Source organism: Syzygium oleosum, unplaced genomic scaffold, assembly GCF_021117445.2.
Source record: "Syzygium oleosum isolate NSW1041296 unplaced genomic scaffold, Sole_v2.1 Sole_v2.03, whole genome shotgun sequence".
Classification (NCBI taxonomy): Eukaryota; Viridiplantae; Streptophyta; class Magnoliopsida; order Myrtales; family Myrtaceae; genus Syzygium; species Syzygium oleosum.
Genome location: NW_026607487.1, coordinates 20,513,698 through 20,531,928, shown reverse-complemented (window position 1 = coordinate 20,531,928; position 18,231 = coordinate 20,513,698). Strand labels below are relative to the sequence as shown.

The 18,231-nt window shown below is 43.1% G+C and overlaps 3 protein-coding genes across 4 annotated transcripts; 2 read left to right on the top strand and 1 right to left on the bottom strand.

Moving 5' to 3' along the window:
• The first annotated feature begins 3,343 nt into the window (after window positions 1–3,343).
• LOC115683816 (cinnamoyl-CoA reductase CAD2) lies at window positions 3,344–6,251 on the top strand. Its single transcript, XM_030608431.2, has 6 exons — window positions 3,344–3,512; window positions 3,633–3,805; window positions 3,907–4,092; window positions 4,222–4,384; window positions 5,026–5,212; window positions 5,936–6,251. The coding sequence occupies exons 1-6, from the start codon at window positions 3,395–3,397 to the stop codon at window positions 6,078–6,080; spliced, it is 972 nt and encodes a 323-aa protein (XP_030464291.1). The 5' UTR covers window positions 3,344–3,394; the 3' UTR covers window positions 6,081–6,251.
• Window positions 6,252–6,554: 303 nt separating this feature from the next.
• Window positions 6,555–9,898, top strand: LOC115683817 (gamma-interferon-responsive lysosomal thiol protein). Of its 2 annotated transcripts, none has more exons than XM_030608434.2 (5): window positions 6,555–6,931; window positions 7,698–7,763; window positions 8,292–8,432; window positions 9,248–9,340; window positions 9,476–9,898. In XM_030608434.2, the coding sequence occupies exons 1-5, from the start codon at window positions 6,656–6,658 to the stop codon at window positions 9,695–9,697; spliced, it is 798 nt and encodes a 265-aa protein (XP_030464294.1). In that variant the 5' UTR covers window positions 6,555–6,655; the 3' UTR covers window positions 9,698–9,898. The 2 variants fall into 2 exon arrangements, with proteins under 2 accessions (XP_030464294.1, XP_030464292.1); XM_030608432.2 differs by lacking the exon at window positions 6,555–6,931 and adding an exon at window positions 6,960–7,496.
• Window positions 9,899–12,445: 2,547 nt separating this feature from the next.
• LOC115683818 (protein LIGHT-DEPENDENT SHORT HYPOCOTYLS 5) lies at window positions 12,446–13,552 on the bottom strand. Its single transcript, XM_030608436.2, has one exon. The coding sequence runs from the start codon at window positions 13,260–13,262 to the stop codon at window positions 12,567–12,569; it is 696 nt and encodes a 231-aa protein (XP_030464296.2). The 5' UTR covers window positions 13,263–13,552; the 3' UTR covers window positions 12,446–12,566.
• Between the last annotated feature and the right edge of the window lie 4,679 nt (window positions 13,553–18,231).

Here is an 18,231-nt window from a genome sequence, read left to right as displayed (position 1 = left end):
ATCTGAAACTTGGCATTCTCATTTGGGCCATGTTTTTTCTTTTCTAGATTAAGCCTTGTGATTTTTTGTGGTCATCTAGGTTTTGTTGACAATAAACACTTTGATTGCTTGCCATGTAAATTGGGAAAACATCATGCCCGTCTCTTATGCTCCCTTTGATTTAATTTATTTTAACATTTGGGGCCCATCTCTAACTCTCACTATGGGAGGATTTATGGGAGGATGTTGCTATTTTGTGATTTATGTGAATGATCATTTTCGTTATACATGACTTTATCTTATGAAAAATCGATGTGAATTGGCTAGTATCTATCGTGATTTAGTTGCCATAATCAAAACACAATTTTCTCGAGATATCGAGATTTTTCATACTGATGATGCCATGGAATATAGAGACACAGAGTTTCTTAGAGTTATTTCTCAAAATGTACTATTATTCATCGTTCTTGTCTGGAAACTTACCAACGAAATGGTCAAGTAGAGCTTAAATGTAAACGCATCTTAGATGTTGTACACACTTTCCTCATCTTAGCTAATTATCTAGAACAGTTTTGGGGAGAGGCTTCTCGTGCTACTATATAAACTACTAATTGTACTTCGTCACCTACTATAGGTAATACATCTTCATATGAGCGCTTGTATGGCAATATTCCTAATTACAATCTCCTTTGAGTCTTTCGCAGTACTTATTTTGACCATCTTCTTCCGAAGGAACGCACAAAGTTAGAGCCTCGTGCTCGTCTATGTTATTTCCTCAGGTATGGCATTAAGCACAAATGGTGTCGATGTTGGGTTCTTGTCTCTCATTGTCTTCGTATATCTCATCGTGTTACCTTTTGGGAACATAAGATATTCTTATCACTTCATCCTTTCAACTCCTTTTCTATTACTCTCTTCTTTACCAATCTTTCCGTGGATCTATTTCCTAAAAATAGCACACTTGAACCTTCCTCTTCAAAGTTGTCTTCCCCTACTGTTGATGTAGGTAGCTCCTATGATTCGACTTCGGTAGCTTTTGACATGTCTATACCATTCATAGATTCTCCATACTTGATCGTTCCCCCTTCTCCTATTTGTTCCACCCGTGTAAGTCAACCTTCTGTTCAGTTTTGTGACTTTCATTGTTATTCTACTATTGCTTCTTTCCACGAGTCTCGTACATATGGAGAAGTTCATACTGATTCTTTTTGACAACAAGCAATGATGGATGAGTTGCACGCGTTAGCCAAATTTCATACTTGGTATTTGGTTGATTTGCCTCTTGGTAAATCTACTATAGGTTGTAAATGGGTGCATAAAATCAAAACCAAGGCAGGTGGTACGGCGGAACGCTTCAAAGCTCGACTAGTAGCAAAAAACTTTACTCAATAGTATGAGATTGACTACAACGAGACCTTTGCTCCAGTTACAAGTCTTACTTTTTGTTCAAAGTCTTCTTGTTGTTGCATCTATTAAGCAATGGCCTCTATTCCATATGGAAAAAATGCCTTCCATAATGGCAATCTTACCGATGAAGTATATATGAACCTCCTCCTGGGCACACTCCTACTTCTAATAAAGAATGTCGATTACGTAGAGCATTATATGGACTGAAGCAGGCTCCTCAAACATAATACTGTAAGTTCAGTTCCACCATGAAACGTTTCGGCTTTAGATCTAATCCCCGTAACGATGCTCTCTTCGTTCAACAAATATTTCGTGGGCATATTCTTCTACTATCATATGTTGACGATAATCATACCAACATTACAAAACTCCAGAATTATCTCAGTTAGCAGTTTGAAATGAAAGATCTCAGAAGACTAAGTTACTTTCTAGGTTTGGAGGTTGCTTTATATTCTTTCGGCTATTATCTTTCTCAATCAAAATATGCCACCGAATTTAGCTGTGAGAGAGAGAGCACGTATCAATTGGTATCAAAGCACTGGATAATATATATATATAGAAGCAATCGGTCGGCTATAGTGGGCGTACGTGCACATTTTAGCCGGCCGAGTGCTTCTTCCACCTTCCTTGATGGGGGATTACGTGTTCATGCATCTTGAGGCTTCGTCAGAGCTCCTCCACGAGCTAACTGACCAAATTTTCACCTCGGGCAATGACTCATGTCTGGGCCAAAAAAAAGAAAAAAAGGAGGAATAAAATGTGGGATGGGCTTTCTGCTCCATCCGTTATTCAATCGCCGGACTAAAATTACCGTTTTTGATCTTTTTGGAAGTTCAAAATAAGAACATAGTCGTTTGACAAAGAGTGATCACAAATATATGAAGTTCGTAAACAATCTATGTGCGAAATTTGACCGACGAAGGGAGTTTGCAGACAGGAAATGACTGTGAAAAAAACATGTGACCTGTAGACGATAGGCCCGACATATAAACCCGTGTAGCAAGCGATGCAGACGCGACATAAATCCCGAACATGAGAAGACCCGTAGAGCATAGGCCCAGATAGAAACCCGGACAGAAAGCGATGAGTGATATTTAGGGTGCGCATGAATACCATTCTGTGCCCGGGCGCTATTTCTGAACAGAAATGATTTTTTTTTATTCTGTGCCCGGAAACAATTTCTGAGTATTTGAAGGCGTTTGATAAATGTCCAAAATTTCTATTCCTAGAGTAGAAAAGAACGAAATGCGTTTGGTAACTACCCAAAATTTCGTTCCCAAATAATATTTTAATAATATTTTGAATTGTTTAAATTTTTTTTTTTTTTTTACTTTCTTCTTTGGCCATGGCCGGTCGCCGTCGCCGCCGCGGCCGGCCACGCCCAGGGCCGGCGAGGGCGTCACGGACCTCGCCGGCCGCCGGCGAGGCGAGGGTCGCCCTCGCCGGCGAGGGCGAGGCGGACCCTCGCCACTGGGCGGCCGAGCCTCGCCGTCTGCGGGCGAGGCCGACCTCGCCGTCGCGACCGACGGCGAGGCTCGGCCTCGCTCGATCTGGGCGAGGCCGCCTCGCCCAGGCTGCGAGGGTCCAGCCCTCGCCCTCGCGGCGAGGCGACCCTCGCCTCCGCCGGCGGCCGACGAGGGCCGTGACGCCCTCGCGCCGGCCAGGGGGCTGGCCGTCGCCGGCCGGCTCAAGAACAACACCACAAAATAAGAAAAGAAAAAAAGAAAAAAGAAGAAAAAAACTGATTCTCAAATTGTGCTTGAAAACAAGAAGAACTTTTTTACTTCGTTTCTCTTCCAAATTGCTTCTCGGCACAAATTTTTGCAAAATGTGCCGAGGAACAAAAAGTTTACCAAATGCATTTCTGTTCCCAAACTATTTCTGGGAACAAAAGAACAGAAATTTTTACTATTTGGCACGTTACCAAACGGGCCCTTAACGTAATCCGTCCGTCGGTTTCCAGTACAAACGTCGCCAAACCCCAGGTTGGTCAGCAGCAAATTCCAGAATGTCGAAGCAGGGAGAGGTAGTGTGCGTCACCGGCGGTAGCGGCTGCATCGGCTCGTGGCTCGTCCGCCTCCTCCTCGAGCGCGGTTACATCGTCCACGCCACCGTCCAAAATCTCGGTTTACTCTCTCTTCCTCTGTCCTTTCGCGATGCCATCTACTCAATTCATTCTATTATTACTTCACATTCTATTCGAGACCTGGCTCGTGACCCACCAACTGGATTTCTCCCTTTTGCAGATGATGATGCTGAGACGAAGCATCTACAAGCTCTACCGGGAGCGGACTCCCGTCTCCGCCTCTTCTGCATGGACCTCCTCCGATACGATTCCATCCTCGCCGCCGTCCGCGGTTGCGCCGGCGTCTTCCACCTCGCCTCTCCCTGCATCGTCGACCAAGTCCGCGACCCCGAGGTTCTCTTCTCCTCCGCCGTCTAATTTACATAGGCGGATGCCCTTTTGGCACCCTTGCATTGTGAATTTCACGGGGTTACTTTTTTTGGGTCATTCGGCAGAAGGAGCTTTTGGACCCGGCCATTAAAGGAACAATCAACGTCTTGACAGCGGCTAAAGAAGTCGGGGTTCGGCGCGTGGTGGTGACGTCCTCTATCTCCGCCATCACGCCCAGCCCTTCTTGGCCTGCTGATCAAGTGAAGGCTGAAGATTGTTGGACTGATGTTGACTACTGCAAGCAGAATGGGGTGAGTTAATTTGACCCTTTCAGTGGCTCTGTAGTCCTATGAGTTTCTTTTGTTGTTCATCAAGTGTAAGCTGTATGGGAGTGCCCATTCCACTGTATGTGACTTTGGTTTTCCCTGTTTGAGAGCTAGTTGTGGTATCCCGCTTCCAAAACACTTGCCGAAAAGACTGCTTGGGACTTTGCTAAGGAGAATGGATTAGATGTGGTTGTGGTGAATCCTGGAACGGTCATGGGTCCTGTCATCCCCCCAAGACTCAATGCAAGCATGTTGATGCTCGTGCGCCTTCTTCAGGGTAACTTTCTTCAGCTATTCAGAACTTTGATGTGATTATCATCCGCTGCATCTCTGGTTGTCTGCATTTGTCAATATTGCCATATAGGAAAGTTGATCTTTCTACGTTTGAGTGGATGTAAAATCAATGCTGAGAGGTTAAAATCCCAAGTTTTGTACCATAACTAAGGAAACGAATCCACGTCCATTTGTAAGCTTAGAGATTTCCTTTCGAAAGTTCATAGGCATAAATTCAGTTATCTATGATGCACCACTTCTTAAGTTTTCTTCTTATTATTTCCGTTGGATGCTAGGCTAGATTATCATATCTTTCACCTGCTTCTGGTGACTTAATTGGCTTAAATAATAATCTTAAAGAATGTTGGGCAAGCACTATGCTTCTGCCAAATACTACAAACAAGAGTATATGCTTTTGCTTGTGTTAAGTTTACACGACAATGGTTGATAGTTGATATGATGTCATGAACCAAATATTAATCCCAGCAATGCATCATTCCCTCAGCTAGAGTACTAGATATTTGAAGGAGACTTGCATAATGTGATGGAGATATGTCTAGTAGTCCAATCTTCTGAACATGACACCTTTTACTTCCACATATTGAATCAGTGTTAATCTTAATAAGCAATTCAACCTTTCCACAGGATGCACTGAAACATACCAAGACTTTTTCATGGGATCTGTCCATTTTAAAGACGTTGCCTTAGCACACATTCTGGTTTACGAGAATGCATCAGCCAAAGGAAGGCACTTGTGCGTGGAAGCTATATCACATTATGGTGATTTTGTGGCCAAGGTTGCTGAGCTTTACCCTGAATATAACTTGCCAAGGTAACGAGTAACTAATTTGACTCCCCTCGCATGCAAAACAGTTCTACTCCAGGCTCATGCCGGAGTTCCAATTCTTTTTTAAATCTGCATCAGGATCTTCAGATACATCTCTCGGACTTGTAGTTCTAATGTTCATTTTTATTTTCTTTTCTTGTAGGACAAAGGTTTACTAGGAGAGTGTTTTGGTCTTAGAATCGGAGCAATTTGAATTTTTTGATATGCCTTCTACGATTGAGTCATGCCTTACTAGTTGTAACCTGAAACAGTTGGCTATCAAATAGATTGTCCCCATCATTTCTTGTATACTGATTTTGAATACCCAGAATTTCGTTGGGCTTTTGTGTTGCCTTAAAGGCTTTCATGTTTCCTATGGGTTTCAAAGTTTTATCTGATAGACAAGAGACAGCTTCCCTCACTGGTCAAGTTCAGATAACTTGGATACTAATAAGATGCTTAACTGCCTGCCTATAATTTTTCATTAGAACTGGGCAAAACTTTCTTATTAGCAGCTTCTAGACTGTTTCTAAAGAATCTTCACCCTTGTATGTTAATTGCTGTTGCCGAAATTGATTGGAAGGTTCTGATGCAGATGCTTCTGTTTGCAGTCTATGTTGTGCCCGTTTCGTCTCTGTCACCAGTAGTCTAGTAGTACCGCACAGGATGACTTCTGTAGGATCTGTACGTGGCTTATGTTGCTAAACTTTGTATTCTGTGTCTCGATAGATTACCCAAGGATACTCAGCCAGGGTTATTGAGGACGAAGAACGGAGCTAAGAAGCTGATGGACTTGGGATTGGAGTTTATCCCCATGGAACAAATCATCAAGGATTCCGTGGAGAGCTTAAAGAGCAAGGGCTTCATTTCATGAACATATTATCCCAGAGAATTCTTGGAAACCAGCATATGCTGTGATGTATCCTAGCTATGTCTTGTGGTAACGCTGTACTAATGTCGTAACGAGTAATGGAGTCAATGGATGAATTGCCAGTGCACCGGACAAATGGGTGAATAATCCAATGCAATCTTACTGTCTTGGAAACTGAGATGCATCCTGGGAAACTCCTTAAAGTCTTTCAACGTCATCTTTCTTGCTCGGTCCTAGCAATGATTTCATTGCCGATATTCGCTTGTTAAGATGTGACCCGCAGTGTGTACTCGATCCTCTTAAGTGATCCGCGCCATGATCGTCCAACCGCGTTTAAGATGCTGCGTAACTATAATAGATCCACCCAAAGCCGGAAATCGGGCTAGGTGCATTTGGGCGACCGTGATATTTCCAATAGGTGTGTCCGTGTGAGGAGGAGATGTTTTCTTTGGGGGAGGGAGTACTACTTAAGCAATTATGTGCAATAGGCCCAGGGGAATTAGCGGGGACCCGGGCGGCTTTGAGTTGGTGGGGTTGCATCTCGCGTGGCGGCTTTGCCAGATCCTGTGCAGTCGCGAATGATGGAGAACCGATCGACCCGTCTCCGGGGCACCATCTGGACCTGTTCGTGGTTGATGTTGTTGGTTAGCCCGTTGGCGGTCGCCGGTTCCGGTCGAGAGGGAGACAAAGTGGAGCTGGCGCTCTACTACGAGACCCTCTGCCCATATTGCTCCAACTTCATCGTCAACTATCTCCCTAAGGTGTTCGACAACGGCCTCGTCTCCCACCTCGATCTCAAGCTCGTCCCTTACGGCAACGCCCGCATCGGGGTCAACGACACCATCTCTTGCCAGGTCCGATTTCCCTTTTTGCCATTTTTTGTTTGTTGGGTCTCGCTGAATTTCGACAATCGTCGTTCTGGCCGACGGTCACCTGTGGATCGCGAACGCTCGTCGCATCCTCGTCGTCGCACGTCTCTGTTGCCTCTCCGACTTGGCAGGTTCACGTGGCCTCCCTCCCTTATCATTCCATAACTGCCCCCCACCTTCTTCTTCTTCTTCTCTCTCCCGCAGCGGCAGTTCTGGACCCGACGCAGCCTCAAATCGTCAAACAATCAGCTCATCGTCGATGCGATCCAACATGCCTTCTGGGTCTTACCTAGCCCCCTCTCTTCTGACATGCCTGTGCTTGATCAGTCTCTTCTCTCCTTCTTCATCTTCCGAAATCGCCTTACCTTCGGGCTCCTCCCACAAAGTGTCCTTGGGTTTGTATTACGAGTCCCTTTGCCCTTACAGCGCCAATTTCGTCGTCAACCACCTCGCCAAGATCTTCGACAGCGGCCTCATCTCCCATGTCGAGCTTCGCCTCGTTCCGTGGGGCAATGCCAAAACGAAAGGCAACGCCACCTTTGATTGCCAGGTCACGGCTTGCAATTTCGGCCATTTTTTCTATCTTTGGTGATGCTCTTAATATTTATGAATATCTGGACTCCACTAATTTGGATGAGCTTTCTTTATTTTTATTAGTGTCTTCGGTATCTCGAGTTTTATCAATTCAGTGATATGCAGTTCTTTCATTTTCTGTCCTGTCTAGCTTATGCTGCTCTTGTAACTGTTGCAGCATGGACCTTCGGAGTGCTTGCTCAACACCGTGGAAGCGTGTGCGATTGACATCTGGCCTGATTTGGTATGAATCAGCTCTCGTTTAGTCCATTCTTCGTTAGTTTCTAGCGCTTTAATTTGTGGGACTATGAGATTTGTTTGGTGGGACCACTGTCAACTGTTCTCAAAGTTAAAAGTTTAAGCTGTTAGATGAATGCGTAATTTAATATTTAATTATTCTAACAGGAATTGACTTTGCACATTTACCATGTTGTGCGGTACCATGGCAGCCTTTGTCTTTAAGAACGAATAATGTCATGGAGTCTGGTAGACATGTCCTTGCTGTTGCTCTCTTCACTACCTTACAGAAATCCTGGGTTTTCCTGAATTCAGAGAGTTCATATTTCTGCAAATTAGATACTAATCATGACCATTGCAATTCGCAACCCATCCTGATGTGGCTTCAGACCTTTAAGTGCATGGCACAGGTGTAAATATTCAATGCTGGTTACGCAGTCATCGTGTGGTATAGTCAATAAGGAGATTGGTGTTTGATGTATGTTTATCCATGCAGCTTTCTTATAAGTTGGTTATTGTGGATCTCTTACTGCAGAACGAGCATTTTCCTCTTATCTATTGCATTGAGAAGTTGGTGTTTTCGCACGATCACACCCAGTGGGAATCCTGCTTTGAGCCTTTAGGATTGGATTCAAAACTCGTCTCTGATTGTTATGCCGGCGGACGAGGGAAGGAGGTTAGTTTTACGCCATTTATCTGCTACCGTTTCCACTAGATTATGCGTGTTTGTCTTGACATTTTTGTCTCCGTATGTGAGAATATATGCTGTAAGTAGTCCATGGCGTAGAATCTAAAAGTACAGCTAGATTCAACTGTGTTCTGAGGAGGTACTGTTTTTTCTGCATTGGCGTAGATCATATTTTTTTGTTTAACCTTGGAAACTAAATGAACATCTGCCATAATATGTAACTTTGATAAATTGAGTAATGATGAGATGCGGAAATCTGTTAGTACTTCACCTGAATTCTGATTTCAACACTTGGACCTATAACTGTGGTAAACTTAGAAGGCATTGATGCCTGCTTCTGATCAATGCTTCCCTTATATCTTCATTTAGCACCGGAGCACTTTGTTATTGGGAGAGAATGTTGTAGCGATTAGATAATTGGGAATCAATTAAAGTTCACGATTGAATTATTTTTTTGCACTTGCAATGGAAAATCGCAGTCTTTTTAACTTTGCATACTACATTATCATCTCTTATTTTATATAGCCCTAGTTGACCTTGTATTTCTGATCTTTTATTCCAGAAAAAAAGTGATATGTAACTGCACCAAGTTAATTGCATAGTAGTCTTATATAGACTAACAAAAACAAGAATTGCATGATCTCTTGGGTTTTACAGGTTAATCAGTGAGTAGTTCTACACACTGCCTAGTTAAAGCATATACAATTTTATTTTCTGAAACAGTTTGCTGGTTACGTTATGCACAAAATATGTGGCTGGCACTTGAGGCTATCCTCAAGTATCCTCTTTTAACTGATCTACAGCTTGAGCTGGGATATGCGGCTGAAACAAATGCACTTCAGCCTCCTCATCAGTATGTTCCTTGGGTCGTGGTGGATGGGAAGCCGCTTTATGACGTAAGTCTTATATCTTTGTTTGTTAATATTGGAATCATTTCTTCTCATGGTGAGGAATTATGCTTAATGCAAAGATTTGTATCTTCTTTTCGGAGTCTAAGAGTAAGCTGTCTCATTCCATATGTCTTCCTGCAGGATTATGAAAACTTTATGAGCTACATCTGTGAGGCTTACAGTGGTACTGCCAAGCCCGAGGCATGCAGTGAACTTTCTGTGAATCGGGTCCAACTAAGGGAGGCGCGCAAAACTCATCCAGTCTGTTACATGAAGGAGAAAATGTCATCACCGGCATTTAAAGCGGTGAGATCAGCTGTGGAGTCAATTTCGGGTTGGACCAAGATGCTGCTTGATGTGTAAGAGGGTTGTGGTCCTTTATGTTTTCAATTAATCTCTGTGCTTGACCTTGTTCAGAAGCAAGTCCCATGAGAAGGATCGAAGTTCTCGAGTCGTATCGTAGTACTTTCTGGATCATAGTTATTGTCTTGAGCTGTAAATGGCTGTGGTGTTTCACTGATCTTGACTTTGTTTATATCTTTATATGGTCCACATATTTTAGAATTGAGTGATTGCATAGTGGACGGCTGCCTCCATATTCTTCTATCCTTGCCTGGTTGCGAGTGAAGGCTAAACTTTGAGGAGAAATTGGATGCTTTGGGATGTGAACATGTAGCTTTGATTAGTGCAGATACATAACATGACATGCGATCTTCTCGGCACTTGTTGGCGTAGCCCACGTACTTCCACTGTACATGTCCAATTTCTCTCACTTCCTTCGCCCATAATTGCTTAACCTACATACGTTTTGGGATATTTGACCCACATGCACTCGAAATCTTTGAGAAAGATCATCTCTCTCTTTTCTTGATCCTTCGCCAATAAGCTGTTTATCATTCCTGCCCTTCCATCTTCGACCCACTAATTGTTGAATATTCAATGAGCTAGCTATTAGCACCTGCACCTATCAAAATTCGCACTTCATTCTATGAATCATTCTATGGTAAATCGTGAGTGGCGAGAACAGCATTGAATTGCCAAGGTATCCTAAGGTTACGAGCTCATATTCCGAAATGATTGAGGAACTCCTTTCTTTGTTCATCGCAAACGACAGATCGACCATCCAAGAAAATCTCAAAGACAGACCACTGTTAAGGGTAAATGTAACTTTCGATTTCGATTTCGTTCACTTACTGAGCCTGATTTCAATCATCTTTACGCGGATCACGATGGACCAATCGTAAGGTTGAATCTATATAATTGTCTCGTAAAATCCATTCAAGAAGCTAAGCGCGAGGCATTAGCCTCTCTTGGGAAATGCGAAAGACAGTCCGGAGTGGGTCTCAGTCTCGTTGCATTGTGACATCATAAAAACAAATCATGAAAGGTGGGGGCATAAATATTAACATAGAGCTAGCTCGCTCAGTGGTCCGTGTGAAATCAAGGGCACCGCACTCACTTTGTTTTATGATTAAGATATGATATCATAATTGGTTCTTCTAGAACGATTTCGTCATCAATGATTAACATTGTGATGACAGCTAATCTTTTAAATCACGAGACATGATTCTGAAAATAGTACAATCCCCAATCCCTCCGTTTCTTCAGTTTCACAGGAGCCAAAGCCCCTTCTAACATGGCCATCTATCTCATCTTCTTAATCAGACTAGCCGAATAACTATGGATCTTGCCTATTTGGTTGAGTTTTTGTTCTTTATTTTTTAACCTAACGTTTTGCTTTCCCACCAAAACTTCAAATATTATCTAAATTTAAAACAAATTATATCAAAAGAAAGTTATATGTGCATTTACGGGTTTAACATTTACATATTACAAAAAGTTTCGGGTGTTTCTCACTACAAAGAAGAGTCAAAATGTGCTCCTCGTGAGATTTAGATTAAACTAAAAGCAAAAGGTAGAAAGTAAAAGCCTATTTAAACATTGTCCAATATGCCTTCCTCTTTGTGACAGACAAGCAATTCAACGCTCCTAGATGTAATCAAATTTAAGGAGATCCTCCAACAAAGGAAGGTGAAGATCCTGCTTGTCTCCTGTACTGAAGTTCCTACAAATCCACGTACAAGAATGAAGGAGTGGACATTCTTTTTCATTGGAACCGGGAAACATACAAGACGATAAGTTTAAAAAAGAAAAAAAAACACGTCGAGAGGCCAACAAATGCACTAAAAAGAGGGAGGGAAAGCAGAGGATATTATAAAGAACTCAAATCATTGTAAGGTTTTAAATGAGTAGAAGCCAATGAGAGATTAGGTGAGTTTGAATACGAAAGGAAGAGTAGCACTGTTAATTAGCCAGAAGAAGTCACATTCGCGACTGATTATACATTTTCGTTAACATCAAAAGGGACAGAAGAGCGAGAGCGACCCGATGCCGAGACAAGATTAAACTAGAGAGAATGTTATTATCGGAGTTACATCAACATAGTAATATAGTCACGATAGGCTGTATAATATAAATGCAATTGGATAGGAGACTTCACTCGAGAAGTCGATCATATCGAGAACCTCATTTTACGTCTTGCTGGGGAGTGACTGACGGGAGCATCTTCTTGGAAGAGCAGATTAGAATAAAATGAAGGATAATGTTAGAGAAATGTGCAATCTTGGTTTTCTATCTAAGATTAAACTGGAGAGAATGGACATTTTCGTTAACATCCAATGTGCAATCTTGGAGGCAATGATTGGCTACCGGTCGTTTATCCAAGTGTCTTGGTTTCTACTATTGAAACAAGACACAGCAAACAGGGCAAGGGTTAATTTAGGTTGGCTGTCCTCATAGCTAGCGAGCGTTTTCCGTCTATCTTATTACCATAACAGAAATGTGGGTTCTTGGTCACCTGTTCATTTACGTCTTATGAAAAGGTTAAGCTAAACCAGATCGATGATGGATGGCTGAATCAGCACGATTGAACCCATGTTGCTGCCTTAGAAGATGGAAACATTAGAACTTACTTGCCTAGCATTTTTTTCCAAGTTGGATCGTTTGACGAATCCAAATGCATCGGACACTAATTAGATTGTTGGACTATGATCTGACCTCTGCAACCTTGAGAATTGAAGAAAACTTAAACCAGAAACTGAATGAGCTAAGTTGCAGGAGTAAAAGGTAATTAATCTTACCGAATGAATGCGCACAAGAACAATCTGCAGCACTAAATCTTTACTTGGGGTGATGCCAGATGATCCACAAGAGCATCCCCTACGCTAACAAGTCATAATATCACACCCGCACCAGCATTATCATGATCATCAGCCACTGAATTGTTGTTAATCATTTTGCTGCTCCCTCCACTACTTCCTACCTGATCACTCCCAGCGGCCACAGACACATTCCCCACCGTGACCTTCGCCACTGCCACCGTGACGCCGGCGGGCCGTTTCCGCTTCTTCTTCTTATAGGGAATCCCTCTGGCCTTGGCCTGGCTTTCCCTGACCTCCCTCAAGTATATCCGGACCGCCCTCGCAGCGAACGGGTTCGACTCGGGCCGCCCACCGTTCTCCTCGAAGGCAGCCCGGAGGCGGCCAATGAGCGCGTCGAGGCTTCCCCAGGCCTGCTTGAGAGGGCAGGCGCAGGGGCCAGGCGGGTTGGGGTTGCCGAAGAAGGGGCAGCCGTTGACATGGACCTTGGTCTTGCCGAACTGGTCCAAGTACTTGAGGAACTCCAGCACGTGGGCCCCGCTGCACCGGGCCAGTGTTAGCGGAGGCTTGTGGCTCTTGAGGTACTGCAAGAAGGTGTTCCAGTCTCTCCGCTTCTGCGACTCGTACCTGCTTGGTTGGGATGCTGCTGCTGCTGGCGGCGGCGGCGATGACGGTCCCGGAATGGTTTCACGGGTTGTCGAGTTTGTGGGAACTACTAGTACACCGAGCGGGTCAGGCGGCGATGCTCCGGCGCCGGATGCCGAATCCATGACGGATCAGTGATCGGTGATGTGAATAGAAACGATCTTTGTATGTGTGAATTGCTGGCTTTCGTGTTACTCGCTCTCTTTACCAGTTTATAGGACCGACAGTTGGAGAGAATCGTTTTCTGTGAAAAACATGAAAGGAGAGGCTGCTGATAAGTGGATCTTTTCACGGGAACGACTCGCTCTCTGATCGTCTGCCTCCTTTTCTTTCTTTATTTTTTTCCTCTGGTGAGAGAGAGTTTTGATGGGGGGAAGCAAGGAAATGAGAAAGAAGAGAGAAGGATTGATGATGGGACGGTGGTAGAACGAGAGACGTTTAAGACGACTAACGAATGGAAGCATATAAAAAACATTGGCAGGAAAGAATGGTGTACGAGATTGGATGTATTACAGCATGCGTGAGCCCACATTTCCTCGTTCTTTTAATCAGCATGTGATGATGATGCAAAACTGTGATTTAGTGGTGAAACCCACCGCCCTTAATCCTTGACATCAACTGGACGAACGCTTTGAGAGAAGGTTTTTGAGCACTCAATTCCTAGCCCCATCCCAAATTGCTGTGACTTATCTGTCATGTCCTTGACAACCCACGTCTCTTTTGGATGCTCATCGAGTGATATCAAGAGCCCACATTCCATTATTAACAAAAGCTTACGCCTCGCTATCTTCTGTCACATTTAGTCACCGTTCATATAAGAAGCAATGTTAGATTATCTTCGTGAGCAGTCAAAAAACTGATGCTGCCTAACCATGAATTAGTCGTAGTGAGGTTTAAGTACTTTCATCAAGTTTGAGTGGAAAAACCGCCATGTATGGTTATTAATGCGAACCTCAATAGATGTAGATCGTCAAATCTTATAGGTGTCCTGTGGGGTCTAGTAATCCGATGGAATTGATTCTACCCTCCAATGCAAATAGTTTCCACTGGAGTTGTAAGGATGAAATGAATCGATGGGATTTGGAAATAATTAAGATATGTCTAGCACGATCTCAGAAGGTGTAATTTCGGAACATGAACTGAACAATGTTAGAATGGGAAAAGTGTCGCAAAAGTCATAAACCGATTGCATTTATGTCAATTTAGTCATAAACCTTTTAACCTAGTGTCAATTCAATTCTTTCGACTAATTTTGGCTAGATATAGCTGATATGAATGTTGGTCAGCCTACGTGACACCGTTTACACTGACGTAGACAAATTTCTGATTTTTTTTCTTATTCTTTTATTTTTTTATTTTTTTTCCTTTCTTCTTCCTTTTGCCGGTGACTGGCCAACGGCCATGGTTGGGCTTGTTGGCCTCGCCTAGGCGAGGGTCATCATCGTCGCCCGCCACAGGTTAGGCTCGGCCGGGCAAGGGTGAGCCCCGGCTAGGGTTTCCCTCGCCAGATCTGGCATGCGAATGTGACACTTAGCAAGGCCACCTTGGGCTGGGCGAGGGCCGACCTCGACAAATCTGGCGAGGGGAGCCCTCGCCGGGGCTCACCCATACCTGGCCGGGCCTCACATGTTGCGAGTGACTGTGACCCTCGCCCAGATGAGGCCAGTCCGCCCGCAATTGCCTATAGCTGGTGGTTAATCACCGGCAAAAGGAAGAAGAAAGGAAAAAAGAAAAGAAAGGGAAAAATTAAAATATTATTAAAAATTGTCCACATTAGCATCGCAGTGCCACATAGGCCGGCCGGTGCTCACGTCGGCAATATTCGGCCAAAATTAATCGAAAAAACTGAATCGGTACTATATCAAAATGTTTTTGACTAAATTGACACAACAAAAAAATTTAGAAATCAATTATCATCAATTCAATATGCTTAGAACTTTTCTGGGCTTTTCCTTGCGAGAATTGTTCGGTTGTCATTGCGACTTGGGAGTGCTTTTTGATTGTGTAGAAGGTGAGTTGCGGCCTTTATGGGAGAGGGATCATGGAAAAGTCTTTGGCCTTTTACTCGGGCCAAACGAAATGTTACTCATCTTTCTTTCTTATTTTTCTTGTACACCCAAAGAGGAAAAACAAGAAACAAAAACTCGCCTGCCGTCACCTCCTGATGTGTACCAGAAATGACCTTGTCCACAAAGTTTCTTCCTAACAAGACAAAAACTCCTCTGAAATTCCATTGGAATTTGGGGGAACAATGATAAACGTTCAAGCCGAGCGATTTCTTTTCGGGGGGGAGACGATGCGCTCTTCATCAAAAGTCCATACTTGTACACTAATCCCTCGCACTTGCATAATGAAAGATCCAAATCAAGAGAGCTAGAATGAGCTCGTTAACACGGGAGATATAACTCATCTTCTAACGATGACAGCGTATCCAATCCGAGACAGCATCTTGCATCAAATTAAACTAGCTAGCTAGAGCTAAGCTAATAAGATCCTCGCTAATTTTGTTTAACGTCGCGTAAGAAATTCAAATATCCGTTTTGACAACCATTCAGCACAGCCTGGGAGTCCGAGATATCTTGCGGTTGGTTCCCAGCACTATCGCTTAGTCCCCCATCATAATACGGCCATCAGCATTGACACAGCCACACATCTATATGCTCTCTTACGTGTGCTTTTCCAAAGTTGGATTTTCTGTGGGATCTTCAGCTAATCATGCCGAATCTTTAGAAGATCAGTGCAACACGTAATTAGGATTTTTGTGCTGTGATTAAGTAAAGGCGCTCGATAGGTGATTAATTTTGATACTGGGACAGCTGCAATCGGTTGCTCGTGATGTCCTATGTAAATAGTGCCGACGTGGTTTATCAAATTACCGTATGTAGCTGTCTAATCTATGAGAAAATAGATTCACGTCTAGAGTGTCTTTTCAGTACATTGAGTCTCAAGAAAAGATGCTGCGATTATATATTTATATAATGCTTTCTTTGAGGTACACTATCGCGATCTGGGACACGGAGCATTTTTCGTGATGATCCATGAAAACTTTTAAAATAAGAAAATCGACACCCTTGAAAGAACACTATTTTGCAGGTGTAGCTTCTAATGCCGAACGAAAGGATAAGGCACGAATATTATAATTGAGCAATCAATCTCTTGCCCCTCTGACGTGAATTGACCGCTTGGAAGTTTTGATGAATTTCGGACTTTTTAGCCAATAGAAAATTAATTGAAGGGTACGGTACGTGGGGGTGCGCTCTTTATAAAAATTCCCAATTGCCTAAAATTCTATTTTTAAGATTTTCTTCTTTTTTTTTTGTTAAATTTGAAACCTTCCGATTCCTGGGCAGAATAAAGAGAGATGGGCAGCGACCGCCCCGCCACCCCATAGCTGTTGGGCGTTTGTCAAGATTTTTATGAATGTTATTATTTTAGAAAGCATATTTTGCCATCAATTAGATCAAACGTAAAATTTCGATGAGCCCATCGTAAGTACTTCCACCTTAGATTTCAGTTCAATTTCACCATTGAGAGTTGACTTGTGGGGAAGCCCTGGCGAGGATCTCCACGGTATGTATATGGCGTACACTGATTCTGAATCGTTTGAATAAAATTCATCACCAAATTTTGAGCCACATTTTTTTAGTACAAGTACCTTGTTACCGCTTTATTCCCATCACTAGCTCTGTCTTCGGCCCCTCCTTATGGTCAGGGAAAGGGTACTCTTATTCGACAAAAAGCCGAGCAGCTGCTCCACCTCAAATTCGAGCGTTTCAGGGCGAGTAAGTATTCTCTTAAATGAATTCTGACTTTAGTTTCACGACCAAGAATCCCCCCTTGGACATGCTCCAGAAAGAATTAGCTTTCAAGACGATTCGTATTCATGTACCATCGATGGAGAAGACAATGTTGCTTAAGGCTCTCTTCGTGCCATCAGAATTTGACATTACATAAGTCATATTGATGGGCGGATCAATACGTGACGCCTGGCCTTCAAGATTTTTCTCTAGGACCCTCTGTGCTCGGGACAAAAGATGTCACTTTCATGGCCCCCATTGTTTTACCCTCTTTTTTTTATCAATCCCTTTTTTTTGCAAATTACGTAATTAATGACCTCCTAACTCCCGACCTGGAACCCAAAAAAAAAAGAAAAAAAAAACAAATAAATGGAGTTGATACCGGAAGGATCGATGGGGAGAGAGAGAGAGAGAGAGAGAGAGAGAGAGCAGTGCCGTAAATCTTCGTTCGGTTATTTTAGTATAATCGCAAAGTGAAAAATCTTCATCTTGCAGCTTCTGTTGTCACCGTCTACACTACAGGCGAGCAATATAGACCGTTCAAACCGGGACCGGACTGGACCGGACCGATCGGTTTGGTCCAGTTCTCGAAAATATCGGTCTAATTCCCAGTTCCTAAAAGTGGAAATGGTTTCCGGGCGATCCGGTTCCCTGTTCTAAAGTGGGAACCAGACCGGACTGATAAATATATATTTTTCTAATTTTTTCATATATATAATATTTAATATATATATATATGAAAAATATTTAATATTGGTCCCATTGAAATCGATTGTTCAAATTTTTCATATATTATATATATTTTTTCAATTTTTTACATGGCCTTATGGGATCAAATCAAAACTACAAAGGAAAGAATGGAACAATCGATTCCCAGTTTATAAATAATATTGATCTCATTAGAACCGGTCCACGGTCCCAAGGTTAGCCGGTCCGGTCTCCGGTCCTAGAAACTGGAAACCGGTCCGGTTCCCGATTCTTAGGTTGGACCGGATCGGATCGAGAACTGCTCTTCCCTAGTCTACACAAGCGGCTGTATTATTTGTGGTCTCCTTAGACGGTACCAATTACCATTGGAGCTATAAGATCGGGATATTTGTCCTCCATCGTGAGGTTGAGTGTAGTTTTTACTAATAGACCCTGAAAAAGAGATGTGTCTCAGAAAATAGAACCCCGAAAGAGACAATTTTCGCGTTGAAACCCACGAAAATGACATGGAAAGGGGAGCCTGAATCCAGTTTGGTGGGAGATATCACAGTTACCTAACGAGCTCTTAGAAAATTCTAGGGCACGTGCC